The sequence below is a fragment of the Anabrus simplex genome, chromosome 1 (assembly GCF_040414725.1).
Source record: "Anabrus simplex isolate iqAnaSimp1 chromosome 1, ASM4041472v1, whole genome shotgun sequence".
Taxonomy (NCBI): domain Eukaryota; kingdom Metazoa; phylum Arthropoda; class Insecta; order Orthoptera; family Tettigoniidae; genus Anabrus; species Anabrus simplex.
In genome coordinates this window covers 1,598,082,594-1,598,109,299 of record NC_090265.1, presented here as the reverse complement: position 1 = coordinate 1,598,109,299, position 26,706 = coordinate 1,598,082,594, and the positions used below count along the sequence as shown (strand labels likewise).

The window sequence follows — 26,706 nt, the reverse complement described above, 5'->3', positions numbered from 1 at the left end:
GATTCTTGCGTTATATTTCCATAATTTGCCTTTTTTTTTTTTTTTTTATATATATATATATGTCGAATGTTGGTCTTTATAGGTTCCATTTGTAAATAACAGCACTTTCCTATAATCATGAAATGGATCAATAAGCTTGATACGTGTTAAATTATGGAATATATGTGCGATTCAGTTCTGGCCTAACTTCTGGAGTTTTCTCCCATCAAATGCCGTAAGACTGTGGTGGTTCCTTTCCCTTTTTTTAAGGCTGGTAAAGTTGCTGGATGTTTGAATTGCAAGTTTCTTGGCCGTTTGACGAGTAATTCATAAATCAAGATATACCACAATAGTTTCCACAGATACTCCGATCGCCTTTCTTAAAGATTGTAACTATTCTGGAGTTTTTCATAGCAGCAGGAACATATTTGGGTTCCCAGATGAAAAGAATCAGATAGAAAAGCCTGATTTTTGGAGGTGAGCCTCTACTTTGAATGAGTTCAAGAGGAATGTTGTCTGATCCTGGAGCCTTCCCTGTTTTCATTCTGCTGAGAGCTTTGATAAACTCTTGGAAGGTTATGGGAGTGTCCATCCAGGGTTGGGGAGTATGTTGAGGAACATGTTGAAGAAAATCTTCAGCAGGAGCAGAATTACGGTTCAAGAGTGAGCTTAAGTGCTCTTTCAATCGTTTCAAGATGTCCTGGCTGTCTGTAAGAATGGTGGTATTATCAACAGCTTTCAGAGTTCCTGATGATGAACAGGCAGGACCATACAGCTCTTTCAGCCCTGCATAAAAGTTGCGTAAGTCCCTTATATCTGAGAATTTCTGAAGTTCCTTGGCTTTTTGCTGCCACTAGTTCTTTATTTCCCTGATTTCAGGGTGACACTTCTGTTTTAGTTCTTGAAAACTCATTTTCTTCTCTCTGGAGGATGGATCTTGAGAAACTGATTGATATGCATCCCGTTTAGCCTTGATGAGGACAAGACTTCTTCATTGTTATTGTCAAACCAGTCTAGTCTCTACCTTTCCTCATAGCCAGTGACTTTCTGTGCAGACTCTGTATTGATATTTCGAAGTGTGGTCCATTCACATTCTACATCCTTTGTGTTGATTGGTTTGTGAATTAGTTGTTCTAGAACAGAGTTTTGGTATTCTGTGGCAACACTGTCATGTTGAAGCTTAGAGATTTTTAACTTCTTCCTTGTTGGATTCATGAAGTGGGTTCGTGGCTTTTTATGGATGGTAGTCCTGAATAGACTAATAAGTTTTTGATCTGCCAGCAGTCATCAATATTCCGGGCTGTTTTCATGATTAAGACATGATTTTGGTCACACTGTCAGATGATGCCATAATCTATCATATGCCAATGTTTAGAGCGTGAGTGCATCCATATGGTCTTGAAGCGATTTGGCAATTGGAACTGGTGATAAAAAGCTCATGCTTAACACACAGGGCAAGGAGTAACAGACCATTAGCATTGCGCTTCCTAATTCCATGCTTACCCATGACTTTTTCCCCGTAAGAGGTTGTCTCTCGCCACTCTGGTGTTGAAATCTCATAGTAGTGCAAGCTTGCCTGTAGTAGGCACCTTTAGGAGGACTGTGTTCATTTGGTGGTAGAAGTGGTTCTTAGAATCCTCATCATCCTTAAGAGTGAAGGCATATGAGGAGATGAGAAGAGTAATGAATCTGCCTCCTGCAAGAGGTATGCGAAGAGTCCCGAGTCTTTTATTACTGCAGGGGAAGCGAGTCTATGATCATTCACCAATTTGGTCTTTACTGCAAAATCCACACCGTGGATGCGACGTTCATTTTCCTCCTTTCTTTTCCAGAAGATGCCTCAATGATTTTTCCTTTTCCCACAAATCTGGTTTCACTGAGGGCGATGACATCAATGTTGAGTCTCTTTAGTTTATGGCTGATGAGAACTGTTCTTATTTCTGGTTTGTTATCGTTGTCTAATAATGTTCTGACGTTCCATGCACCAATAGTGATGAACGTAGATTTCTTTCTTTCATGATTTCAACCGCAATTTGTGGTAACCCTCTGAGTGCGGTTTCCCAGACCGGTTTTGAAAGCGACTACCGCAGTTCAGCCCACATTTTCTAGGGCCTTCCCCATCGACGTAAGGCTGGCATACTTGAGCAGGATTTACCACATGACTGAGCCGTGGTTTTCCATTTTCACACCAGTCAAATGCTGGGGCTCTACCTTAATTAAGGCCATGGCCACTTCCCTCCCACTCCTAGCCCTTTCCTATCCCATCGTTGTCATAAAATTTCTCTTTGTTTGTGCGACATAAAGCAAATTCTAAAAAACAAAAAACAAGAAAAACAAGGTAACTCTGGAATGTGTGTGTCACTTGTCAAGTAGCTGGGAATTGCTGAAGCTATTGCATATCTTGAGGGTTCGTCCTGTATGCTCATGCTGTGACCTGCATGTTTTAATTCGTGTATAATAGGAATCCAAGTATTGGTGATTATGTATCCTTCCTCTAAACTCTTATTATTTCGAGTGTTTCTTAATTTTCATAACTTCTTGGAATTTTCTTTTGAGATTCCGTGGAATAGCTGCTAAGATTTTAGTTCTCAATCAATCACTATTGATCTGCATTTAGGGCAGTTGTCCACGTGGTAGATTACCTATCTGTTATTTTCCTAGCCTTTTCTTAAATTATCACAAAGAAATTAGAAATTTATTGAACATCTCCCTTGGTAAGTTACTCCAATCCCTAACTCCCCTGCCTATAAACAAAAATTTGCTCCAATTTGTCCTCTTGAATTCCAGCTTTATCTTCATATTGTGATCTTTTCTACTTTTAAAGACATCACTCAAACATATTCATCTACTGATGTCATTCAACACCACCTCTCCACTGACAGCTCGGAACATCCAAGTAACAACTCTCATTATTGTTCCATATTGAAGATGACGCTAGGCATAGCATTTCAAGGATAATTGAATAAAACCACCTATTCAATACTTTTCACATTTAATGTGGTTTGAATCTACATGAATTTATGTAGACTTATCAGGTCAGGTACATGTTTCACCCATTATTTGGGCATCTTCAGCCTGTAGACAACCTTTAGGTCAAGGTTTGGGACCTTTTTAACCATATATAGTATAATATACGGACGTTAATAAACTCTTAAGACTAACATGCCAGTATAACAATTTAAAGTATGTGAACAAAACATAACTGTGGGTAACATAAATTAATGGTGTTTTAACACAATTAAAGCTTGTCTGTTCTATACTATCTAACTTAAAAATATGTCCAAAACTAAAATGGATCTTCTTCCTCTATCATAAGTCTTGGGTAAAGAGGATATTACATACCGGGGTTCATTTGACCCACCTATATCATTTCATGTTCTTGACGTACCGTAACTAATGTCAGAATGTGTTGTCAATCACAAGTGGAGATTTTGAACTGATTGTTAATTGTAGGCTGGTCAAGATTGTTGCGAATTAAAATATAAATTTAAATTAACACCGTTTTTTACACAGTTAAAACTTGTCAGTCCTATTCTATTTAACTTTTAAAAAATATGTTCAAAACTAAAATGGATCTTCTTCCTCTATCATAAGTCTTGAGAAAAGAGATATTAATACTGGGACTTATTTGACCCACATATTTCATTTTCCTGTCTTTGACATAACTAATGTTGAAATGTGTTGTCAAACACTAATGGAGATTTAAAATCGATTGTTATATAGAGAATGGTAAAGACGTTGTTGTGAATGAAACTGTAAGCGTCTTGACTTCGGGTCTTGTGTAACGACAAGGAATTGTAAAGATACAATATTAGGCTGTTTCTTAGTTTTAGGCTGCTGCTTAGTTGAGAAAACATCCTAGACACTTGATACAGTCTTGTATGAATATCATTCCCATTGATGTGTTGCTTGGGCTTTGGGAGGGATCTTAAGATTATCTGTAATGTAAAAAAGAAATTTTAATTAACAATGAGCATGCATTGTGACAAAATGTATTAAACTAACACCTCATAACTGTAAAATGACTTGCTTGTTCAATTCATACCAGGTGGACCTGTCTGTTCCGGCAGCGCCTGTCTTATTAACATTTCTGCTCCTGGTGTTGTATTGGTGCGGTAATGGAGGGGCGGGGCATGGAGAGAGAGTGGGAGTAGGCTGGTCTTTAGGCGTATGTGGTATTGCTGGAGGGGAGTTTCTAGAAGCGATATGGGCGGACTTAAGATTTGGCATGGTGGAGATTTAAATAATTGAGGGATTTTGTTTTGATTTGAATTCACGATATTAATTAATCTAGCTGTTAATTTGTACAAAGAATTTTTAATTTCGTTGACATCATTAAGATTTTTATTTTTATTATAGGTCTGGTCCAAAAAGATGTGTAGTTTTTCCAGTTTGTTCATTAATTTCCCTTTACCTATGCTTCTAATGATGGTAAGATCATTCTCTATGGATGTAAAGTGATGGCCCGTTTCTCTCATGTGTTGGCTCATCGCTGAGTACTTGTTGTGTTTTGAGCGTTATAATGTTCCAAATATCTCGTGTGAAAGCTCTGTCCAGTTTGACCTATATAAGAAAAATCACACTGTGTACGTGTTAGTTTATATATGCCAGACCTTGAATAACGGTTGCTATTGTAATTGACCTTGTTGTGGTTAAAAATATGTTTTGATTGGTGTTAATTGTTCTGTAGGCTATATTTATATTGTGCTTCTTTAAAGTATTTGCAATCTGATGGACGGCTGGGTTATTATATGTAAATGTGGTTACGTTTGTCTGGGATGAGATTAGTGGACAATTTAATTTTGATTTTATTATTTGAACGGTTAACCATATCAGTTTTAAACCCGTTGAGTTGAGCAAGATTCTTTATGTATTTCAATTCATTTTTTAAATTGTTGGGAGAAAGCGGAATTTTAAAAGCTCTATAAATTAAATTATAGAAAGAGGCTTGTTTTTGGAACTTGCGGTGTAGGTATGAATTCATAATAGTTAAGGGAGAGTGTGTAGGTTTCCTGTATATTCGAAAATCGAAGGTATCAGATGCTTTGTTTTTCCTACGTAGCATGTACTGCAGTGTGGTAGACTCCAGGGGCCTGTAATTCTATTATATCTTTGACTGGTGGCAGATAATGGTTTAACTTCCGGTGTGGTCTTTGTCATATTTGCTTAGTCTGTAGTGTTTCTGATGTAAGGTGGTATTGCGGTTAGGGAAACACAGCTGTGAGCTTGCATTTGCAGCCCTGAAGATGATTTTCACACCAGACAAATGCTAAAGCTGTACCTTAATTAAGGCCACAGCCACTTCCTTCCCACTCCTAGCCCTTTCCTATCCCACTGTCACCATAAGACCTACCTGTGTTGGTGTGACATAAAGTCAATTGTGAAAAGAAAAAGAAAAAAACAGTGATACTTCCTTACATCAGGAACACTTCAGAATGACATAAACACCATCTATAAACCACTCTGGAAGTTAACCTGTTATCTGCCACCAGTCAAAGACATAATAGAATTACAGACCGCTGGAGTCTACCACACTGCAGTACATGCTACGTAGGAAAAACGAAGCATCTGATTTCTACCCGACTTTAAGAATACATCCACCATACAAAGAACCTAGACACAAATATTTCAGCTGTAGCCAAGCATTCCTGAAAAACAAGCCACGACATTTCATTTGATAGAATTAAAATCTTGGAATCTTGAAAGAAAATTCGAGAGTCTATGGAAATTAAGAAACTTCTGTATAATATGAATTTAGGGAAAGGATACAAAATCACCAAATTTTTGGATGCCTGTAAAACATAGATTACAATATGTAATTCACAACATGAACATATAAGATGATCCCTCAAGTTATGTAATAGCACTGGTAATTTCCAGCTACGTGGCAAGAAACACATTCTTTCCAGATGATTCAATAGGCCCCTTAGGGCTTGCATCAGCCAGAGAGAAAAGGCTATTTAAGTGCCAAGCATAATAACTACTCTCGTAGTTGTATTAGCTGCCTGGGAGGCTGTACCTCGAATCGAGGAGGGGCTTTTTAGTTGCCTCGACAAAGAATACTATAGTGTATTCAAAATTTCGGCAAACCATGCGGAATGTGCAGAAAACAACAACACAGTTCAACCCGGAAGGAGAACTAGATAACTTGGCAGACCTTGGAAGCTACGCATCTGAGATAAGAATACCACTTTTTGAGGCCAAATATAAATCCTTTATTTTAAAGAGAGTATGTACAGTATGTGAGAGTACCACATCCACAGTAAGGGACAGTAAAAGGAGAGAGAAAGAGAGAGAGAGAGAGAGAGAGAGAGAGAGAGTTAGTGGGTGGTGCCAGAAACACCGCTGTGAGAGAGAGCAAGGTCAAAGTAGGAGAGTTAACCTTCGCCCGCCGAACTCCGCTGACATACACGGCAGTGCCGTGGCCACCTTGGGCCGGCTTCGCGCAGCGAGGCATGACCATATATGATGATGTTCCAACTATCTGTAAAGTTTATTTGGAGTTAAGACACAATTATTTTTGCACTGCCAATGTTAAGGCCATAATAACAGCTGCAAACTGTCATATTTTTGAGCAAATCTACCCTGAATTTTAGGAGTTATAGAGGTGGATAATATCCACGTTTCGAGGTGCTTCATCGGCTCCAGGTATAAAAGCAAGGTGATCTAGGCCACAGACAGGCAGTAATACTTCACAGTCTCTGCGATACTGGTGTCAGGTGGAGCTCTATAAGTACAGCAGACCAAACCTATGTCCAGTCGGGACTCTGCATTTCGGTGGGACGCTACTCTAACTAACTCTAACTACTACTCTAACTAAAAAAATTTTCTGCGTGTAACAACTTCTCCAAGTGTTGTAATTTTTCCAAGTGCCATATTGAACTTGTGTTTTCATAATAAACTATGGGAACAGAATATTTCCAAGTGTCATATTGAGCTCGTGGTTTTGAAACAAACTGTGGGAACATGGAATATTTGCGAGTGCTACATTTGAGCTTGTGTTTTCGTAACAAACTGTGGGAACAGAGAATATTAATTCCGTACTTGAGCTTGTGTTTTGTCCGACTCGTTGGCTGAATGGTCAGCGTACTGGTCTTCGGTTCAGACAGTCCCAGGTTCGATTTCCGGCAATGTCGGGGATTTTAATCGCTTCTGATTCATTCTTATGGCTTGGGGATTGGGTGTTTGTGTCTGTCCCAACAATCCTCTTCATATTCACACAGCACACTACACTACCAACCATCACAGAAACACGCAATAGTGATTACATCGCTCCATATAGAGTTGGCATTAGGAAGGGCATCCTGCCGTAAAACAGGGCCAAATCCCAATTCACGGGTCCCGGAAAAGTGGTAGGAAAAAGAAAGAAGATTTGAGCATGTGTTTTCTTCTCGTGAAGTTCCGAGAGAACATAGAATTTTTCAGTGCCACATTTAAACTTATAATTTATCATCATCATCATCATCACTGGCGCGACAGCCCTTTGTGGGCCTTGGCCTTCTGAAGAAGTTTTCCCCATTCTTTCCTGTTAACTGCAGAGCTCCTCCAATTCTTGATTCCAATTATCTTTACATCCTCTCTCACCCCTTCTTCCCACCTTAACTTTGGTCTGCCAACTTTCCTGATTCCTTCTGGCACTGCATTAAATATCTTCTCTATCATTCTGTCATTAGCACACAGCACATGTCCTGCCCACTCCAACCTTCTGATCTTTATACAGTTAACAATGTTTGGTTTGTTATATAAATTATGCGATTCATGATTATACGAGGACGGTTTGAAAAATTCTAGGAATCACCGCTAGATGTCAGTGCTAGAGCAACGAGGTTCCCGCGCAGTAATCACACATCCTTTGTGAGTGAACACGTGGCGCATCAGTGCTCTAGCTGCAGGAGTGTGGTAGTGACGACTCTTTGTTGTTGTTCCTGCGTAGTGATTTGTGACAATGGAAAAAACTGAGATTCGAGCAGTGATTAAATACTTTGTAAAGAAAGGTATGAAAGCAAAGGAAATTCATGCTGACTTTCAGAACACACTGGGGGACTCTGCTCCTTCATTTACAACTGTTGCCAAGTGGACCAGCGAGTTTAAATTTGGTCGGGAGAGCTTGGATGATGATCCGCGTGCTTTATGGCCAAAAAGTGTTATGACCCCAGAATTTATAGCAAAAGTGCATAAAATGGTCATGGAGGATCTTCGACTGAAAGTGCGGGAGATTGCTGAAGCTGTAGGAATGTCTTCTGAATGGGTATATTATATTCTAACCAAAAAATTGGGTATGAAAAAATTATCCGCAAGATGGGTGCCGCAGCTCTTGACATTGGACAATAAATGCACCAGATTGGAAATGTCCGAACAAAGTCTGGCCCGTTTTCAGTGCAACCAACAAGATTTTTTGCTCCAGTTTGTGACTACAGATGAAACTTGGGTCCACTACTATACCCCAGAGACAAAACAGCAGTCAAAGCAAAGGCAGTGCTTTCGGCCAGAAAGGTCATGGCCTCAGTTTTCTGGGATGCAAAAAGCATTCTGCTGATAGATTATCTTCCTACTGGCCAAACAATTATGGGGCAATACAATGCAAACCTCCTAGACCAACTACAGGAAAAGATACGCGAAACAAGGCCTGGCTTGGCAAGGAAAAAGGTCATCCTTCATCTGGACAACGCTCTGCCGCACACAAGTCTTATTGCCATGGCAAAACTTCATGAACTGGGGTACGAATTGTCGCCACATCCACCTTATTCACCTGATTTGGCACCATCAGACTTTCATCTATTCCCCAAGCTGAAAATTTTCCTAGGTGGACGGAGATTTTCTACAAGGGAAGAACTGACAGCCGAATTGGAGAGGTATTTTGCAGGCCTGGAGGAATCTCATTTTTGAGATGGGATCAAGGCAATGGAACATTGCTGGACCAAATGTATTAGTCTACAGGGAGACTATGTTGAAAAATAAAAGCAGTTCCACCGAGATAAGATACTTAATTCTAGTACATTCCGAGAACTTTTCAAAGCACCTACGTATCTTCTTCTCCAGACACCTTTTCTTCCACTGCCCCAAACATTTGCCTCAAAATCCTTCTTTCAAGTATACTAAGCTGTCCTTCATCAGATTTTGAGTGTGTCCAGGTCTCAGCACCATATGTTAATACAGACTGTACTAAAACTTTATACATCAGGGCTTTAGTTTTTCTGAACAGCAGCTTAGATTTCAGATGTTTTCTGAGGCCACGATAGCACTTGTTAGCTGACAGTATACATTTTTGGATTTCAGAACTAACATTGTTCTTGGAATTAACTTCTGATCCAAGGTAAGTAAAGCTACACACAACATCAAACTTATGCGAGCCAATTTCTATGAATGTAGACCCACTAGGGTAGTCTTTCTTGGTTACGGGCATGTACTTAGTTTTCCCTTCATTAAATCTTTCTTGCTGCTTTTTTGAGGCTTGTGAAAGCTTCTTTCAATGCTCTTGGTGGTCTTGTGATTAAATCAATATCATCTGCATATGCCAAAATTTGAATTGATTTATATAAGATGGTTCCCCTTGTGTTGATACTCGCATCTCTAACAACTTTCTCCAAAGCTATATTGAACAAAAGGCATGATAATGAATCTCGTTGCCTAACTCCGTTCTTGGTCATTACAGCACTTGATAACATATTCTGGATCTTAATTTGATTCCGAGTATTTTCCATGGTAGCTTTCAACAAAGGCAATCAAATTCTTAGGTATCTTAAACTCTTGCATTGCTACATAGAGATTACTTCTATCAATGCTGTCATAGGCTGATCTGAAGTCAATGAAGAGATGGTGTGTATCAATTCCAAATTCTTTACATTTTTCAAGTATCTGGCGAATTGTGTAGATCTGATCAATAGTAGATCTGCATTTTCCATGTAAGGCACCAATCTACTAAACAGAATATTGGAAAATATTTTATAAGCAATGGGTAATAAGCAGATACCTCTATAGTTAGAACACATAATATCACCTTTCTTATGTATCGGGCAGATGATACGTACGTTTCATTCATCAGGGATTGTTTCAGCTATCCATATCTTGGCCACTAGTTTGTGAAAGTGTTTAACAAATTCTTTTCCAGCATTTTTCACAAGTTCTGATTGTATTAAATCCATTCCCGGGGCTTTTTTATTCTTTAACTTCCTAATGCCAAGTTCAACTTCCTCAGTAGTAGGTATCGGTACTTCTATGTCTGATTTTCTTGTATTTACAGGAGGTGAGGTTACTTGGTTATCACCTGGACTTTCATTCAACAGCTTATCAAAATATTGGGCGCATCTTTCTAGTATTGCTTCCTCACTGCCCAGTATTATACCATCTTTATCTCTACACAAACTTGTTCTAGGCTGGAAGTCCTTACGACTTTTATTTAACTTCTGATAGAAAGCTCTCAGATCATTCATCCCTTTCAACCATTCCATTTCTTCTAATTCTTTCCTCTCATACTGTCTCTTTTTCTTCTTTTACAATCTTTCTTCTCTTCTGGAAGTTCTATACTCTTCCACTGCTTTTCGGGGGTGGTTCCTCTAATGCTTTCTCTTGTATGCTTCATTTTTTAAGTTTGTTGCTCGTGCACACTCTTCATCAAACCAATTGTTGTGCCAGACTTGCTCTTCCCTTCCTAAAATTTAATTTGCAGTTTTTATTAGTGTGTCTTTAAGATTCTTCCAGGTTTCATCAATACTCTCACTATTAGTTAAATCGGTCAGGGCCTCATTAAGCAAACTAGCATATCTCAAAGCATTTTCGGGCTCCTTCAGTCGAGCACTGTTGAACTTTCTTGCATTGGATCCATGTACCTTCCTTGCATTGGATATTTGGCTTCTAATAGTTGCTACCACAAGGTAGTGGTCAGGGTCAGTATATTGGCCCCCTATAACTTCTAACATCCATCAAGTTAGAAAAGTGTCATGCATCTATTAGGAGGTGGTCAATTTGGTTAAAAGTACTTCCATCTGGAGACTTCCATGTCATTTTATGTATGTCCTTGTGATTAAAAGTTGTACTTCCCACTACCGGTACCATATTTCTCGAGGATGCAAAATGTATAAACCTGATTCCATTATCATTAGAAATATCATGCAAGCTGTATTTTCCAATACAAGGTCTGAATTCATCTTCCTTTCCTATCTTCGCATTCAAATCCACGAAGATTATTTTACAGTCTGTTCTTGGGCACTTATTATAAATTTCATCCAATTCATCATAAAATGAATCTCTATCTTCATTGCTCTTCTCTTCAGTTGGAGCATGTGCACAGATGAGACTGTAATTGAAGAAGTTCCCTCTAATTCTAAGTCTGCACAATCTATGCGATTTTGCCTGAAAATCCATGATCAAGTTGTTTTATCTGCTTATTGACAATAAAACCAGTACCAAGTGTGTGATCCTTCATGTGGCAGCTATAGAATACCATGTGATTTTTTCTCTGTATGACTCCTTCACCAATCCATCTCACTTCTTGAATAACAGTAATATCTACTGGATACTCATCCAGCTGATCGAGCAACTTTCTTAGGTTTCCAGCTTGGTAAAGAGTTAAAACATTCCACGAACCATTTCTCAAGTCCTTCACACGTTTGCAAGGTTGTCTTAAAAAGGTCAGGCCGGCTATTTCTTCTTCAGATTTCGTAACAAGAGTTTTTTACATATTGTGTTGTCAGCCCAACGCCAACCCCCAGCAATCCAGGAGGGCCGATGTTTTCTTTCGGGGTTGTCTACCTTAGCTGGTGGGTCCCCATTTTGAAGCGTCGGGAACTCTTTTTTTTTGCCCTTATATGACTAAGCCGTGTAAACGCAGTATACCCGTTGCCCAGGGGCCACAGCATGGACATGCATGTATCGGACTTATGTATCGGACTTTGTAGGAATAAATGGCATTTCCTGTGCTTTATTAGTACACTTCCACCAGCAAGAAGTGAACCCACAGGACCCCATACTACCCCTTCAGCCCCCACTTATAATTTCTACTTCGCAATAATTATTCACAGATAGTGTTAAACATTCAGGTGCAGTTAAACTGTAATAATTATTTATAGATAGTTTTGAACAGTCTTCGAGTGCACGTAATTTCAATAATTATTGACAGACAGTGTATAACATTCTCTGAGTGCCATTAAACTTGTTTAATTTATAACAAACATGCTGATGTGTCCTAAACTTGCACGAACTGTAAATATTACGTTCAGAGTTGTGTTCCAGTCATAAAAAATGATGAAGTCGGTCAGTTAGGAACAGTGATAATACAAGCTAGTGACCAAACAGAATATTTCAGACTGTCATGCCAATATCAGCGCACTTACGTCGTGAACTTGACGTTGTAAATTTGTACATAATTTCCCCAACTATCAATTCGGCTGACATGCAACGTGTGATCAGTTATTCCGTTCCACTGTCTTCTTTGCAGTGTCAATTTCATGAACCTTTGTGATTGACCGAGGTGTTTGTGTCAAAGATTCAAGTGTCAGTTTTATTAACATTTGACGTATCCCACTTATAATAAATTAATGAAGTATTTAAAGCAAAAATTAATTTAGTTGACAGTGATAAAAGTGAGTTGAATACCATATGGGGGACTTGTGCGTTCGTCATGCCTCATCTCTCAGTATTCTTGTGTGAGATCGAATCCCACAACGTGTGCACGTAGAAATTCGAGGACTTCCAGGTCCTCCAGAAATTCGAGAAATTCTAGAACGTTGAGAACTTCGTATCAAGGACGGGCGTGGTCCCTGTCCAGACTGAGGCCAGTAATCATCCTGGAGTCCGGAGGTTCCAGCTTACTACAACACTTTAGCTCAACTAGTGTAAAAGGTGATATGAATTTGCTTCAAATGAACAATAAAACCAGATTTTCAAAACAATATAAATTCAGTGAACTAATATCCCTCTCTGCACCAACTCCAATGCTTACGTACCACCCCCTTAGAAATATTCCATGCTCTTCAAGCTAGTATCTGCAGTTAGACATTTTTTTCCTGGTACATTATATATAAGTATATATATACACATAATTGTGTGGTATTCAAACCTATCCCTGAACAGTTTTTGTGCCTTGGCTACGACAAGCCCTGGCACTTGATCAGAAGTTTGCAGTCTGTACAGTATTCTTCAAAATCTTAATGAATATTTCCTACTAATGTAAGTCTTATCCACAGCTATGGTCATTTTGTGCATTTGTGGGAGTTTCTGTAAAATTGAATTACCTCTAATGCTAATTTATCTGTCTGTATTCTCCCATGTTCACACCAAAATTGAATGGTTGAAAACCATAACGGTATAAGTAACATTTTGGTCATTCAGAGAAAAAGACATTTAAACATCTTCAACACTCATATAAAGCATGGTATTTGTAGTTACACCACCCATCACTAGAGCGCAGAATATTACCGCTATCACTTGTATCTCCTGGTTGGTGAAAGGATACATCCTCCTGGAGTTACATCCTGCACTTAACTCATTTTTTTAAGAAATGTCACTTATACCGTTATGGTTTTCACCCATTCAATTATCATGCTAATCCTATATAGGAGCATAGATATTTTCAGGTTTTCTGTAAACTGTAGATTGCTGTATGTTGCATCATGATTTTCCTTGTGTTTGTCCTGCCTAGGTGCAGTGTCTGCTTTTCTACGTACTAATCGTCACCTCTGCCGATCAAGGGAGTTATATTTAATTATATAGGCCAGGTAAACCACTGTATTAAAAGGAACTTTGTGCAAATTGAAGTAATGGAAGGTAATAAACAAGCGACAAACTGAAATATAGAAATATGAAATACAAATAGAAATATGAAAACAAGAATCTTTATATACTACTTTCTTCACATAGATAAGTTCTCTCTTCATCACTCACAGTTATTTTCATCCCTGACTAGCTCATTAAATGCAATGCAGCTTTGTTAATTAATAACCAAACTCCATGAAATTAAAACTATAAGCTGTAATTGCTTTGAAAGAATTTTATATTCTGCCCATTAAGAAAACTTTTTCTGTTATGAGTAAAAATTTAACTGTATGGATGCTCGTCAGAGTTCTTAGCCAGGAGAAGAGGAGCAATGCAAATGAATCCTTTTTATAGAGCATACAGTATATCCAACTAGAAAGGATCATTGTATCTGTTATCCTTGAGGATTCATTGGCATAAATATTTAAATTGCTGTGCTATACCTTACCTTCTTGGAAAGGGCAGCCTTATTCCCAAAGTGCCTTTTAGTATTTCAGGTTAAGATTTACTGCATTATTGAAGAATGCATGTCCAAATTATCTGTAATGTTTTCAGCTTTTATTCAAATTGACTACAGTAATTGCATTAGTTTGCTGAAGTGAGGCACACCTTGTCCAACGCACAGATTCACAATGTAGAATTTTGCCATTTTAACAAATTCTACAATTTTGTTTTTTCTCAAGTTAACATTAAGAAATATTTTAATTTTGTTCGTTTATGATACAATCACTTAAATTAGCTGCAGGTAGTATTTATACATGACTGGACATTTTCTTTTTCTATAACAAGAAATACTCAGAATCTGCAGCTAAAGACATTTTTTTCCTGGTACAATATATATATATATATATATATATATGATGAATTGATGAATAATGCAAGGATAATCAATTAATGTTATTGTTTTGGATGAATTATAGCATATAATTGCTGTTGATATACAAAACTAATCTCTTCCTTTCTGCCAATCCTACGAAACATTGAATAAAGAAGAAAAGTATCAGACTGTGCCTTTTTTTTTTTCTTCAAATAGACAAAATTTGAGTGTATATATTGTGCCATTTCCATTGTTCTAAGAGGAATTTAGTTGAGTCGAATGGCACGCGATTACCGCTGGTAAAATTAAACATTGTGCATAAAGTGATAGAATATCAAGGAAATACAGAGTAGCGCGAAAGAGTAATGGTCACGATTGTAGAGGCAGTGCATAAGACAAATTACTATTCGAATTGTTAAAGCCAACACTAATATAAAAATTAAAAATGAATACACATCGATGAAAAGCGGACAAACTTCAGTCAAGAAAGAAGCAACTTGTTAAAGGATTGAAACTGATATAGCAACGGAAGAATGAAAAGAATATATTGCAATTATATGCAAGAACAACGTATAATAATGATAGTAATATTAATAAATTCATGCTGAGTACGTGAAATACCGCAAGATTCAATCAGCCAAGCGTTAAGAAGGCATAGAATAGGCCTTGGCTCGTAAAAGGAAGAATCAACTATAAAACACCATTTATATAAACTAACTTAAGTAGCAATTACATTCGGTATAAAGAAATAAAGGAAAAGCAGGCATATTGAAGGTCTGCATAAAATTAGAGAGATAAACGTCTGTTTAAACTGATTCTCGATTTCATTGTTATGTTAGAAGGCTTTGCTTATGTCAAGATATTTCAACAAATCTCTTCTATGAATTTGTATCTTCCAATTGTGCAAGACTACTACGTCATGGGCCTGTAAGAAAAATGTGGGCCGACTGTTCAGGGAAAATCCAGCCGATATGATGGGTACGGGAGAACTGCATTCCCGAGAATATCCCAGAGGCTGGCAGTGGAACATTGAGGCTGACCAAGGCTATTGAAGGCTAGCGAGAAATAACAATCCCGGTGGCCAAAGGAAAAGATAAGTTTCGTAGAGATACGAATTTAATCACTAGTTTCTCTACATGGTAGATTGCTTGCATTTGATTAATAGATGGTAAATCGTATATGTCTTTGAAACAAATCAAATTAAGATAGTTTCTCGTGAGTGATCTAATAGTATGTCGTTATAATGAAGGAAATAGGCAGTCCTGATAAAAAAATCAGACCATCTCTAGTTAGGAAAGTGACTAAATAGTATGATAGTGTAATGTCTAGGATGTAACGTATGTGAAGTATTTGAGAGTAGAATGCTATAAGGTTTAAAATGAAATGAAGGATGTTTATTTAGTAATAATTTATTGCAGCCAATGGCCATACACACAATAATTCACAATGATTGGAATTTAATTACCTCTGTAATCTATAGAGTAAAAGGTACAATGTCAGGTCTTTACGAGTAGTCATAGTGGGGATCGACTTCCGTTCTGCTTGTAAGCAGGTTCGTACAGTGGTGTTCGTGTGTCCATGTGTTCCATCTGTGAGAGGACATTTAGAGCTGAACTGCCTCACACATATTATAGCGCACAGTAATGAGACGCCGTTTGCTTGTCTAATTTGCGACACTGAATTGAGATTGCATTTTGCAGGGCACAGTGATGAAAAGTCTTCTGTTTGTCTAATTTGCAACACTCTGTTGAACATGCCTCGTCCGCTTGTAGGTGCACGCGGTTCCTCTTTACCAGTCTTTAGCGAGTGCGGTAATGGATATTGTTCTTGCGGTGCAGTTGATGAGGTGGTACCTGGGGCATTTTCCACTACAGAGCCGGCAGGTACATTCTTCGTCTGGTTCGTGGTATCCAGCGGTTTGGCATACCTTTCCGTGGAACCCGTGGACGGCGAATCGGGTGAAGGTGTGGCGTAGGTTGAAGCCTGGCCCTTTCCATTCGTTGTTCCTCACTGCCTCAGTTTCGTAGAATTCTTCCGGGATTTGCTGTGCTTTTCGTCGTCTTTCTTCCAGGACTGCGGCGGATGCTTCGGTCTCGGGAAGGTTGAAGGAGGTTTTTATGTCCTCTAGGAAGAACGGCTCATCCACCAGGGTGTACACCAGTCTGTTCTTTGTATATTTTGATAGTTGGAGGATTCGCTTGAGGTATCTGGCTTTGATATTTTCAATCCTTTTTAGATTCGCTGTGGTTAGTTTGTTCCAGACTAATTGTATACCGTACGTGGCTACCGGGGCAACTTTAAGTTTGAACAATGCCACAGCCGTTTTCACTGATAGATTCTGGAGCTTGGGGATTTTGAACATTGCTCTAGTTGCTGCTATCGCTCTTTCTTTGACGTGTAGTGTGAAAGTTGCTCCTGTAGTCTGGAGCGTGATACCTAGGTACTTGAATGACGATACTATTTCTAGCTGGTCCCTGCCGTTTGAGAAAACGTCGTCTTTTGCGAGTCTTCCTCCTCTTCTAAATTTCATCACTTTTGTTTTCTCACTGTTGATACTTAATGAGTTTTTGTCTGCCCATTCTTGTAGGTTATTGAATGCCTTCCGGATTGCGATGGGGTTTCTTGATAGCAGAGCCATGTCGTCGGCATACATTACAAGATTGACCCCTGCTGGTTCTGTTGCACTTGCGATGTCGGCTGTCGTCAGGTTGAACAATACCGGGCTCATTGGGTCTCCTTGGAGTACTCCTTTGGTCTGCATTATAGGTGTTGAGATTGTTGTCCCGTCGTGGATTTTCACGATGTTCCTGTCGATGCTGTCGAAGGCCTTTTGATAGTCGATGAATATAGTGTACAGTGGTGTGGATGGTTGTGCTAGAGCGGTGTCTATTTCATTTGTTACTTTCCCTATGGCTTGTAGTGTTGACTTTCCGTCCATGAATCCGTATTGGTTGGGTGGTATCTCTTCTATTATTCTTGGTCTGATGCAAGCCATGATGGCCTTTGAGAACATTTTGAAGATATTGCACTCCAGGGCGATTCCTCGGTATGAGCTGGGATCATCCCTATTGCCTTTGCCTTTGTACAGTGTGATTAGGTTGGCCTGTCGCCATATGTTCGGAATCACAAATCCGTAACAAGCACTTTACATTGGAAACAATGTATGGGGACCTCTCCATGCTGTTTTTTGGATAATGCAAAGAGACATGCTATTTTAAAACAATCTTATTTACTGCATGTACAGTATTTATTTATTTATTTAATTAATTTATTTATTTATTTATTTATTTATTTATTGTTTGTTTGTTTGTTTGTTTGTTTGTTTGTTTGTTTGTTTGTTTGTTTGTTTGTCATAAATGAGTGAGAAGAGGTTAGATATGGATATAAAGATAGAAGGAAGACATGTTGATGTTAAATGTGGAGACATTGATCTGATGATTGATTTATTTAGTTAAATATGAAGATTGATATGCGTCAATGTAGGTTATATACGATAAATATTGTGAAGTATTGCAGGAGGTATGAATAGGAATATGAGATGATGTTATGTGAGGATGAAAATGAAAGAATTGAAATATGAATAAAATGCTCCGAGGATATAATGGAAATGAATGATATATTGGAGAAAGAATGAAGTATTGACGCAGACGCGGATCGATAGTATTTATTAAGCAATAGCGATATTTCTTTGGTTGGAAATCCATATCGTACAGTAAAATGACAACATGAGGCATTAGTTGTGAATAGTGAGATATGAGTTTATCATCAAAGATAAATCCTAATATGAATGATTATAATAATTATTAATAATTTTAAGTGGATTATAGTCATTCCTTACCTTTAACCGTGGTATTCCATACACTCATAGTTAACTTATATAAGGTCATGCATTGAATTTTTGATTTAGTTAAGAGTTTACTTGGTTGTTTATGATATATTTAATTTAAGTTGGAAGCTAAGTTGATGAATAATGCAAGGATAATCAATTAATGTTATTGTTTTGGATGAATTGTAGCATATAATTGCTATTGATATACAAAACTAATCTTATCCTTTCCACCAATCCTACGAAACATTGAATAAAGAAGAAAAGTATTTGTCCTAAGAATTGAACACAGACTTATGGTAAAACTAGCAAATGTACCCATGCTTTGCTACGGTATTCGGCATTGTATACGAATATTGAAGTAAATACTGTACATGCAGTAAATAAGATTGTTTTAAAATAGCATGTCTCTTTGCATTATCCAAAAAACAGCATGGAGAGGTCCCCATACATTGTTTCCAATGTAAAGTGCTTGTTACGGATTTGTGATAACGACAGGCTCACTTGCCTACTGCCATTCACAATTGAGTTGGGAAGTTTACGTTATAATTGCAGTCCCCATTGCCTAGTGCACGGTCACAATCGATTTGGGGAGTTTCCGTTACAATGGCAGCCCCCTTTCCTACTTCCAGACATATTACAAATTGAAGAGTTTTTGTTATAATGGCAGGAAACTTCCCTACAACCGGTCAAAATTGAGTTGTGCAGTTATCATTATAATGACGGCCCCTTTTCCAACTGCCAGCCAGCTTACTGCCAGTCACACCAAGTTGGTGAGTTTCCATCAAAATAGCAGGCCAGTATGCCTAATACCAGTCATATTTTAGATGGGTACATCTGTTTATAACTGTGGGAACGCTTGCCTACAGCCAAATACAATCGGTTAAAGGAAGTTTTGAACAAAATTGCATGCTCCCTTGCCTTCTGCAAGTCAAATCGAGAAGTGAATTATTCATTACAATGGTAGGCCTGCCTTATTAATGCCAGTTACACAGGAATTGGAGAAGGACCCCATTCCTACTGCCAGTCAAAGTCGGTGTGGGGAGTACTGATTACAATAGCAGACACACCCTTTCTCGATCGCTACAACATCAGTGAATATATATAGTTCAACATATGAAAGTATGTGCTTGTTTACAATATTGCAGACCTTCATTTACAGATTAACTGCTGCTAAACGGCACATCATATCGAGAAAGGATTGTACCATTAGACGCCGGATTTAGTGGCCTAAATTGCTGGTCTTATGATATCTCATCTATTCATGGGTCAGATTGCGTTAGAAACGTGGAATAGGGTAAAATTTGTGTAAGATTATCTCACATTGCATTGCTTTTCGGATAATTAAGTGACAGCTACATACATAGCATTTGGCTCACATATGGCTACTGGGTGGACCAATTTTCGTGTAGAGTTTGATGATTCTATCTTTCCTGTAAGTGATGGAAGGTATGAATTATGTATGTGAAAAGTCTAAATTTATTTACCATCGAGAAATAGAGAAAAATCAAACATAAAAGGAATAGAAATACGACAAAGTCTTAAGACCAAGGTTGTAGATCACTCCAAATTGAACGGGGATTGTGCCATCCAATACTTCCTGAAGGTCTGCACCATCATTAAAATTGCCTCCATATTTCGATATTCTTCGGGATAAAAAGGGAAAAATTTAAAGATCTTGGAAGTTTTCAGTCCGGTACAGACTAAAAGTATAATTTTGCCAAATTTCAATATCCTTCTTGGACTGGCAGATTATGCCGCAATCTGGGTTTTCGGTGAGGAGTGTAAAAATTAGGACTTTCAAGAAACTAAACCAAAAAATATGCAGATGGTCATTATTACCCCTTCAACGTGTAGCTGTACGAAAATTTCGCCAAAATAGTCCATGTACAGGCACACAGTCGTTACGATTTTATTTACATAGATAGATAAGGAACCTGCTCCATGTACAACACCTTTTGGGCTATATCCGCTGGACTTAACCTGAAAAACAGACCATTTATGATATCTCCCTTATTAATCCTCCTGTCGAAAAAATGCACATGAAAAAAAGTTTTAGAGATGGAATTCCATCATGTTTGGTCGATTTCCAGTCAGGTTGGTTTTGTAGTGTATATATTGTGTAAGAGTAAAATCACCATTTCGGTTCCCTATAAACCGCCAGTCCATTCCGGGAACATGAAATGTTATTGACGATTAACACCTACCGTTGGACAGGTGGATGTTAATGTAAAGTTTGACTCAAATATCTTCAGTAGTTTTCAAGTTGTAAAAAATATGCTTGACACGCACCCGCTCTTGAGTTAAGTACAGTGGGACTTGTACCGGAAAACGGTCCGTTAATGATATCTCCCTTGTTAATCCTCGAATTGAAATGATGCACATGAGGAAAAAGGCTTAGAAATTAATTTCCATTAAGGCAGGTAAATTTACATTAAGTTTGGTTGTGTATATTTTGTGCGAATGCAAAATCACGGTTTCGGTTTCGTATAATCCCCCAGTCACTTCAGAGATTTAGAAACAATATTTGCCCTAAAACCCACCAAAGGACAGGTGAATTCTAAATATCAAATTTGGTGGAAATATATCTGGTAGTTTCCAAGTTATAGACAAACAGACAAACAAACAGACAGACACCAAAACTGAATATATGCAGATGGTCATTATTACACCTGAAACGGATAACTGTACGGAAATTTTGCCAAAATTGTCAGTGTACAGACACACACTAGAAGTGCAGACCTTTACTTCAATAGTTACTGCTTTGAAACTGTACGATGTATCTACAAACGGACTTCACCATCAGACGCCCCTTTCAGTGCTCTACATGGTTGGTCCTATGACATCTTCTCGTATCTTCTATATTTATGGGTTAGATTTCGTTAGAGTTATTGAATGGGGTGAAATTTTGTACAGTTTTCACATACTACTTTATATTTTTGATACTCATGTGACAGCTAGAATCATAAAATTTGGCTATAACATGGCCAATGGTCATGTCAATGTGTGTGCCGAATGTCATGATTCTACCTTTTCTATAAGTGTGCCAAATGATAACATATACGTGTAAAAGTACAAATCAACTTGAAATGGAGAAATACAGCTGTATTTAACGTATTAGGGATAAAAAAACGACGAAGAAACATAGGACAAAAGTTGTAGATCTCTCCAAAATGAAACGCCATTTGCTTTCTGACTTGTGATACGACTTACTGATTAGCCACCAATTACCCCGAAACGAAGGTCTGCACCGTCGTTAAAATTGCATCCATATTTCGGAATTTTCCTGGGCCAAAAGTTATACATTTGCATAGCTTAGAATATTTCCTCAAAGAAAAGAGTGTCCAGCATTCGGGATTAGCACTTGCATACATACATGGTAATTAAGGAAGAAAATAATACAGTTTAGTAAGTTGAAATTAATATAAAATGGATTATAACTGAGGACATCCGGATGACAACAAATATGTAAATACCAAGTGAATGTTTTGGAAAATCAAACGCTCCTCAATAAATTATGCCGGTGTGAGTTATGGATATAAGAAAGCGGTAATCGGAGAGAAATTTAGGCGTAGGGATCCTTAGGTAAACAGATAAGAAGATTAATATTTGTGTTATTACTTAAGCTATTCGAGGACGGTTATAACCTCCAATGATATTCCGCCAATATCCCGCAGAATGGCCGATTGACGACTCTCTTGCTTTCTACCCAAGGAACAACCACGAATTTAAAGGAATGATGAGGAAAATGGTAATACGTTATTTCCCTGCTGGCAAACAGTCAGAGACGTTGCCATGGTAACCCATATATTCGTTGTCGGTCTGTCGTTCACTCAATGCAGAGCATGGTATCGACCGAAAGTAGTAAATTTCTTCGTCATTTGAAGAGTAAGGTAAATTATGAACATAACGAAAGTTGTTTATAATGAAGAGACCTTTCACATACGGTTCACAGAGTTTACAGAAAATCAATAGTATAAGAGAAAATGGAGGAAAACCGTTGTGGTTTTCCTATAAAACCCCCGTCCTTTCAAAGATTTTAAAATGATATGCATATCGAAACCTTCCCCGGGATGAGTATACTCTAAATATGAAGTTTGGTTGAGTTCTATCCAGCCGTTTCGACGTGATGGTGAAACAGACAAACAGACACGAAAAGTAAAAACCACCGATTCGGTCTTGACTTGACCTAAAATGGATAAATATTTGAAAATTTGGCAAAACAAAAGGAATTACAGACAGCGCACTCCCTACAACTTTATTTATAAAATGAGGAGTGTCATACGACAAAATTAAATGCTAAATTCAATTGATATTAACTCATGCGAATTTGCAATTGTTACAAATTTTTTTAATATGATTTACTATGAAAGTGATGCAGATATCCATTTCAATGTTGATATTAAGGAGACATGTGACTAATAATAATTATGTATGAACGATTCAAGTTTGTAATACTGAACTAATTGATTCATTTTGGATCTTCAATCCATGTTTACACATTTTGTCCATCGTATATTCCTTTTATGAATAAATGTGTTTAGTTTAGTTAGTCAGGATCAGCAGCAGCATAACGCTGAATTACAAAGATACGAGCTATGTACAATAGATATTAATCTAAAATGAAAGATATATAAATATTTACAAAGACAAAGACAAAGGAAAATACATTTACAGTAAAAGTGATAGTAAGTACAATATTTTTGAGATGTCATTCATAGCTACTTAGTATAATATATAATTTTGATTTAGATATTGCCTAATTTAATATGTCTGGTCTCTCGACGACTCGTTTGATGGAGATATCCATCACTGTTTTTCTTAGTCAACGAAATATTCAGTTACGAGTCAGGGTCTCTTATTTTTTGGATGCACATTAAAATACTATGATGATTACCTTGAGATACTCGTCAACCCTAGTTGGAGTTTTCTTGTTCGCCATCCATCCTGGAATAAGAAGATGTACAATATTATAGGGAAGGATCCACCTTTCAATACTCCGTAGTAAGTTGCTAAAAAGTAGTTACAACCTGTTTATTGGGACCGGTTTCAACACATTTCAAGTGTCATCATCAGCCAATTAGCGAAGATCTTAAAACAACTAATATATTGAACACAGGCAAAATATTAACATTGTATCATATTGTAGCAATTCAGTTAATGTTCAAAACACAATAATCACAGTCAAGAGAGTAAACAGAACATCACTATCTTGCGCCGAAAACAAATATATTTGAAGTTCATAAGCAGATCAAGTATGCACTTATGTAAAGTCGTTGCTAGGCAGGTCTTGTAGACATTTGTTTCTCTGGCCGAAGAGTAAAAGGTGACGTGAATGAAGTCTTAGGAAAACAGTGTAGGATTTAATTTCGTCAAAATCAAAGTGGATATATAGGTTTTAAAATAATTTAAAACGTTAAAAAAGAATAAAGCCAAATAAAAATATATTAAAAAATGGGAAGAAATAATGAAAGAAATACGAGGTTCAACTCGAAACAACTTGCCGCTGTAATTGATAAAGAAATGATAAATAGAGAAAGGGGGTGGGGAACGTTTATTAGAGGGTGGTGATGGTGGTTATTGTTATTAGAGGAAATAAAATTTGGCAACAATCCTTTATATAACACTAATTCGAGGAAAAAAGAGGAAGAGAACCGACACTTCGAAAAATGAAGATATCGGTTAAAGGAAGACAAGGGCCACGAAGGGCGTGAAAATGAACGACTCCCTAGCCCTCGCAAACCTAATAGCATCGGGGTCGGAAAAGAACAAGAGTTGACCAAGGGAGGTCGGACAGGATAGATGAAAGTGAGGAGCCTGGCACAAGTAAGTGGAAGCAATGCCAGGACTCAGCTAAGGGCCCCGTGGTCGCCAACCCACGCTCCGAAATTCAGAGCCCCTGGGGGATGGAGGGTGGGAAGGAAAGAAAAATGGAAGGGATCCGATACTTCGAAAAATGAAGATATCAGCCAAAGGAAGACGAGGGCCACAAAGGGCATGAAAATGAAAGACTCCCTAGCCCTCGGAAACCTAATAGCCCTTTGTGGCCCTTGTCTTCCTTTGGCTGATATCTTCATTTTTCGAAGTATCGGATCCCTTCCATTTTTCTTTCCTTCCCACCCTCCATCCCCCAGGGGCTCTGAATTTCGGAGCGTGGGTTGGCGACCACGGGGCCCTTAGCTGAGTCCTGGCATTGCTTCCACTTACTTGTGCCAGGCTCCTCACTTTCATCTATCCTGTCCGACCTCCCTTGGTCAACTCTTGTTCTTTTCCGACCCCGATGCTATTAGGTTTGCGAGGGCTAGGGAGTCTTTCATTTTCACGCCCTTCGTGGCCCTTGTCTTCCTTTAACCGATATCTTCATTTTTCGAAGTGTCGGTTCTCTTCCTCTTTTTTCCTCGAATTAGTGTTATATAAAGGATTGTTGCCAAATTTTATTTCCTCTAATAACAATAACCACCATCACCACCCTCTAATAAACGTTCCCCACCCCCTTTCTCTATTTATCATTTCTTTATCAATTACAGCGGCAAGTTGTTTCGAGTTGAACCTCGTATTTCTTTCATTATTTCTTCCCATTTTTTAATATATTTTTATTTGGCTTTATTCTTTTTTAACGTTTTAAATTATTTTAAAACCTATATATCCACTTTGATTTTGACGAAATTAAATCCTACACTGTTTTCCTAAGACTTCATTCACGTCACCTTTTACTCTTCGGCCAGAGAAACAAATGCCTACAAGACCTGCCTAGCAATGACTTTACATAAGTGCATACTTGATCTGCTTATGAACTTCAAATATATTTGTTTTCGGCGCAAGATAGTGATGTTCTGTATACTCTCTTGACTGTGATTATTGTGTTTTGAACATTAACTGAATTGCTACAATATGATACAATGTTAATATTTTGCCTGTGTTCAATATATTAGTTCTTTTTAAGATCTTCGCTAATTGGCTGATGATGACACTTGAAATGTGTTGAAACCGGTCCCAATAAACAGGTTGTAACTACTTTTTAGCAACTTACTACGGAGTATTGAAAGGTGGATCCTTCCCTGTAATATTGTACATCTTCTTATTTCTCTATTCAATACGGAACAATCATGAAGTTTTTAACTTTAAATCCATCCTGGACGCGGGAATGGCACAATATGATTATATTCAAATTCATGGAAGCCCAAAAGAATCCTCTTTTATGTTACATTTATGATTTGTCACTTGGTAAACACTGAGCTCCCCTTCTGTATTGGGTATTCAAAAGTACACTAAGATAGTGCCACTGTGACATTCATAAGATAAAGACTACCTAGCAGGGTGCCTGATAATTATGCTCTCGGGGTATGGAGAAGTCAAATTAATATGTTATGCCAATTACTATCGCTCCATAAATGTTATCATTTCTGAAAACTTATTCTCTCTCTTCTCCTCGTTCCTGTATTTCACCCATGTAATTAATACTAATTTCAATCATTTGTGTTGAATAGCAGTGTTATCAACTAAGGTTGAAAGAAGAATCCCACCTTCCAATACTTAATGTTTTTATAGCTAGTTCATGAAAATGCAAACATAATCCAACTTTAAGTCTAAGAACTTAACTAAAAGATTAGTACATGTTTCATTCCTAAAATATGGAACATCTTCAGCTAAAATGTGTGAATGCAAAAATTGACACACACATTTAAAACACTTACAATGAGAATGAAGTTGAAAATGTTTTTATGTTATGCTAAAACACGTAAAATATGTGTATGTTCAAGTTCATAATAAAATCTGTGTCCATGAGCGAGGCATATTTGTACAAAGCAGTCTTCCTTTCTTCAAAAAAGCTGGATTATGTTCGTATTTTCATGAACTATCTCTAAAAGCATAAGTATTGGAAGGTTTCTTCTTTCAACCTTAGTTGAGTTAATGCCAATATAGAATCATAACAATGATATTTATAAGTTGTAACTATCTCTAAAAGCATAAGTATTGGAAGGTTTCTTCTTTCAACCTTAGTTGAGTTAATGCCAATATAGAATCATAACAATGATATTTGTAAGTTGTAACTTGGCCAACCAGGCAAAAAAATGATCTAACACCTTTTTGAACCTAAAAATAAAAGTGTCAAAAATAAGCAAGGACATTAACTTTCTCAAACAGTGTTTCAATCAGAGGCTTACTCAAAAAAATTTAAATTCAGTACACAGTAAACCTTGTACAACTAAGTGGTATACAGCTACACAAGAGAAGACCAATGTTTTGTGGATCAAAAATGAAATTAAGTTCTTTTACAGAAAGAAATCTCTATTAAGCTCAAAATTATACAATGCTCGTTTGAAATCATCCTCCT

General features: G+C 37.7%; 1 protein-coding gene across 4 annotated transcripts in view; it reads left to right on the top strand.

Annotated features, from left to right (window-relative positions):
- The window catches only part of sws (patatin like phospholipase domain containing sws), an 874,342-nt gene that overhangs the window by 627,286 nt on the left and 220,350 nt on the right, over window positions 1–26,706 (top strand). Inside the window, exon 23 of one of the 4 annotated variants that reach the window (XM_067138237.2) lies at window positions 13,616–13,735. The exons of the other annotated variants lie outside the window; for them this stretch is intronic. Coding sequence (XP_066994338.1) covers window positions 13,616–13,686 — 71 coding nt within the window. The 3' untranslated portion in view covers window positions 13,687–13,735. Of the gene's footprint in view, window positions 1–13,615; window positions 13,736–26,706 lie in introns of those variants that run through there. 4 annotated transcript variants of the gene reach the window in all.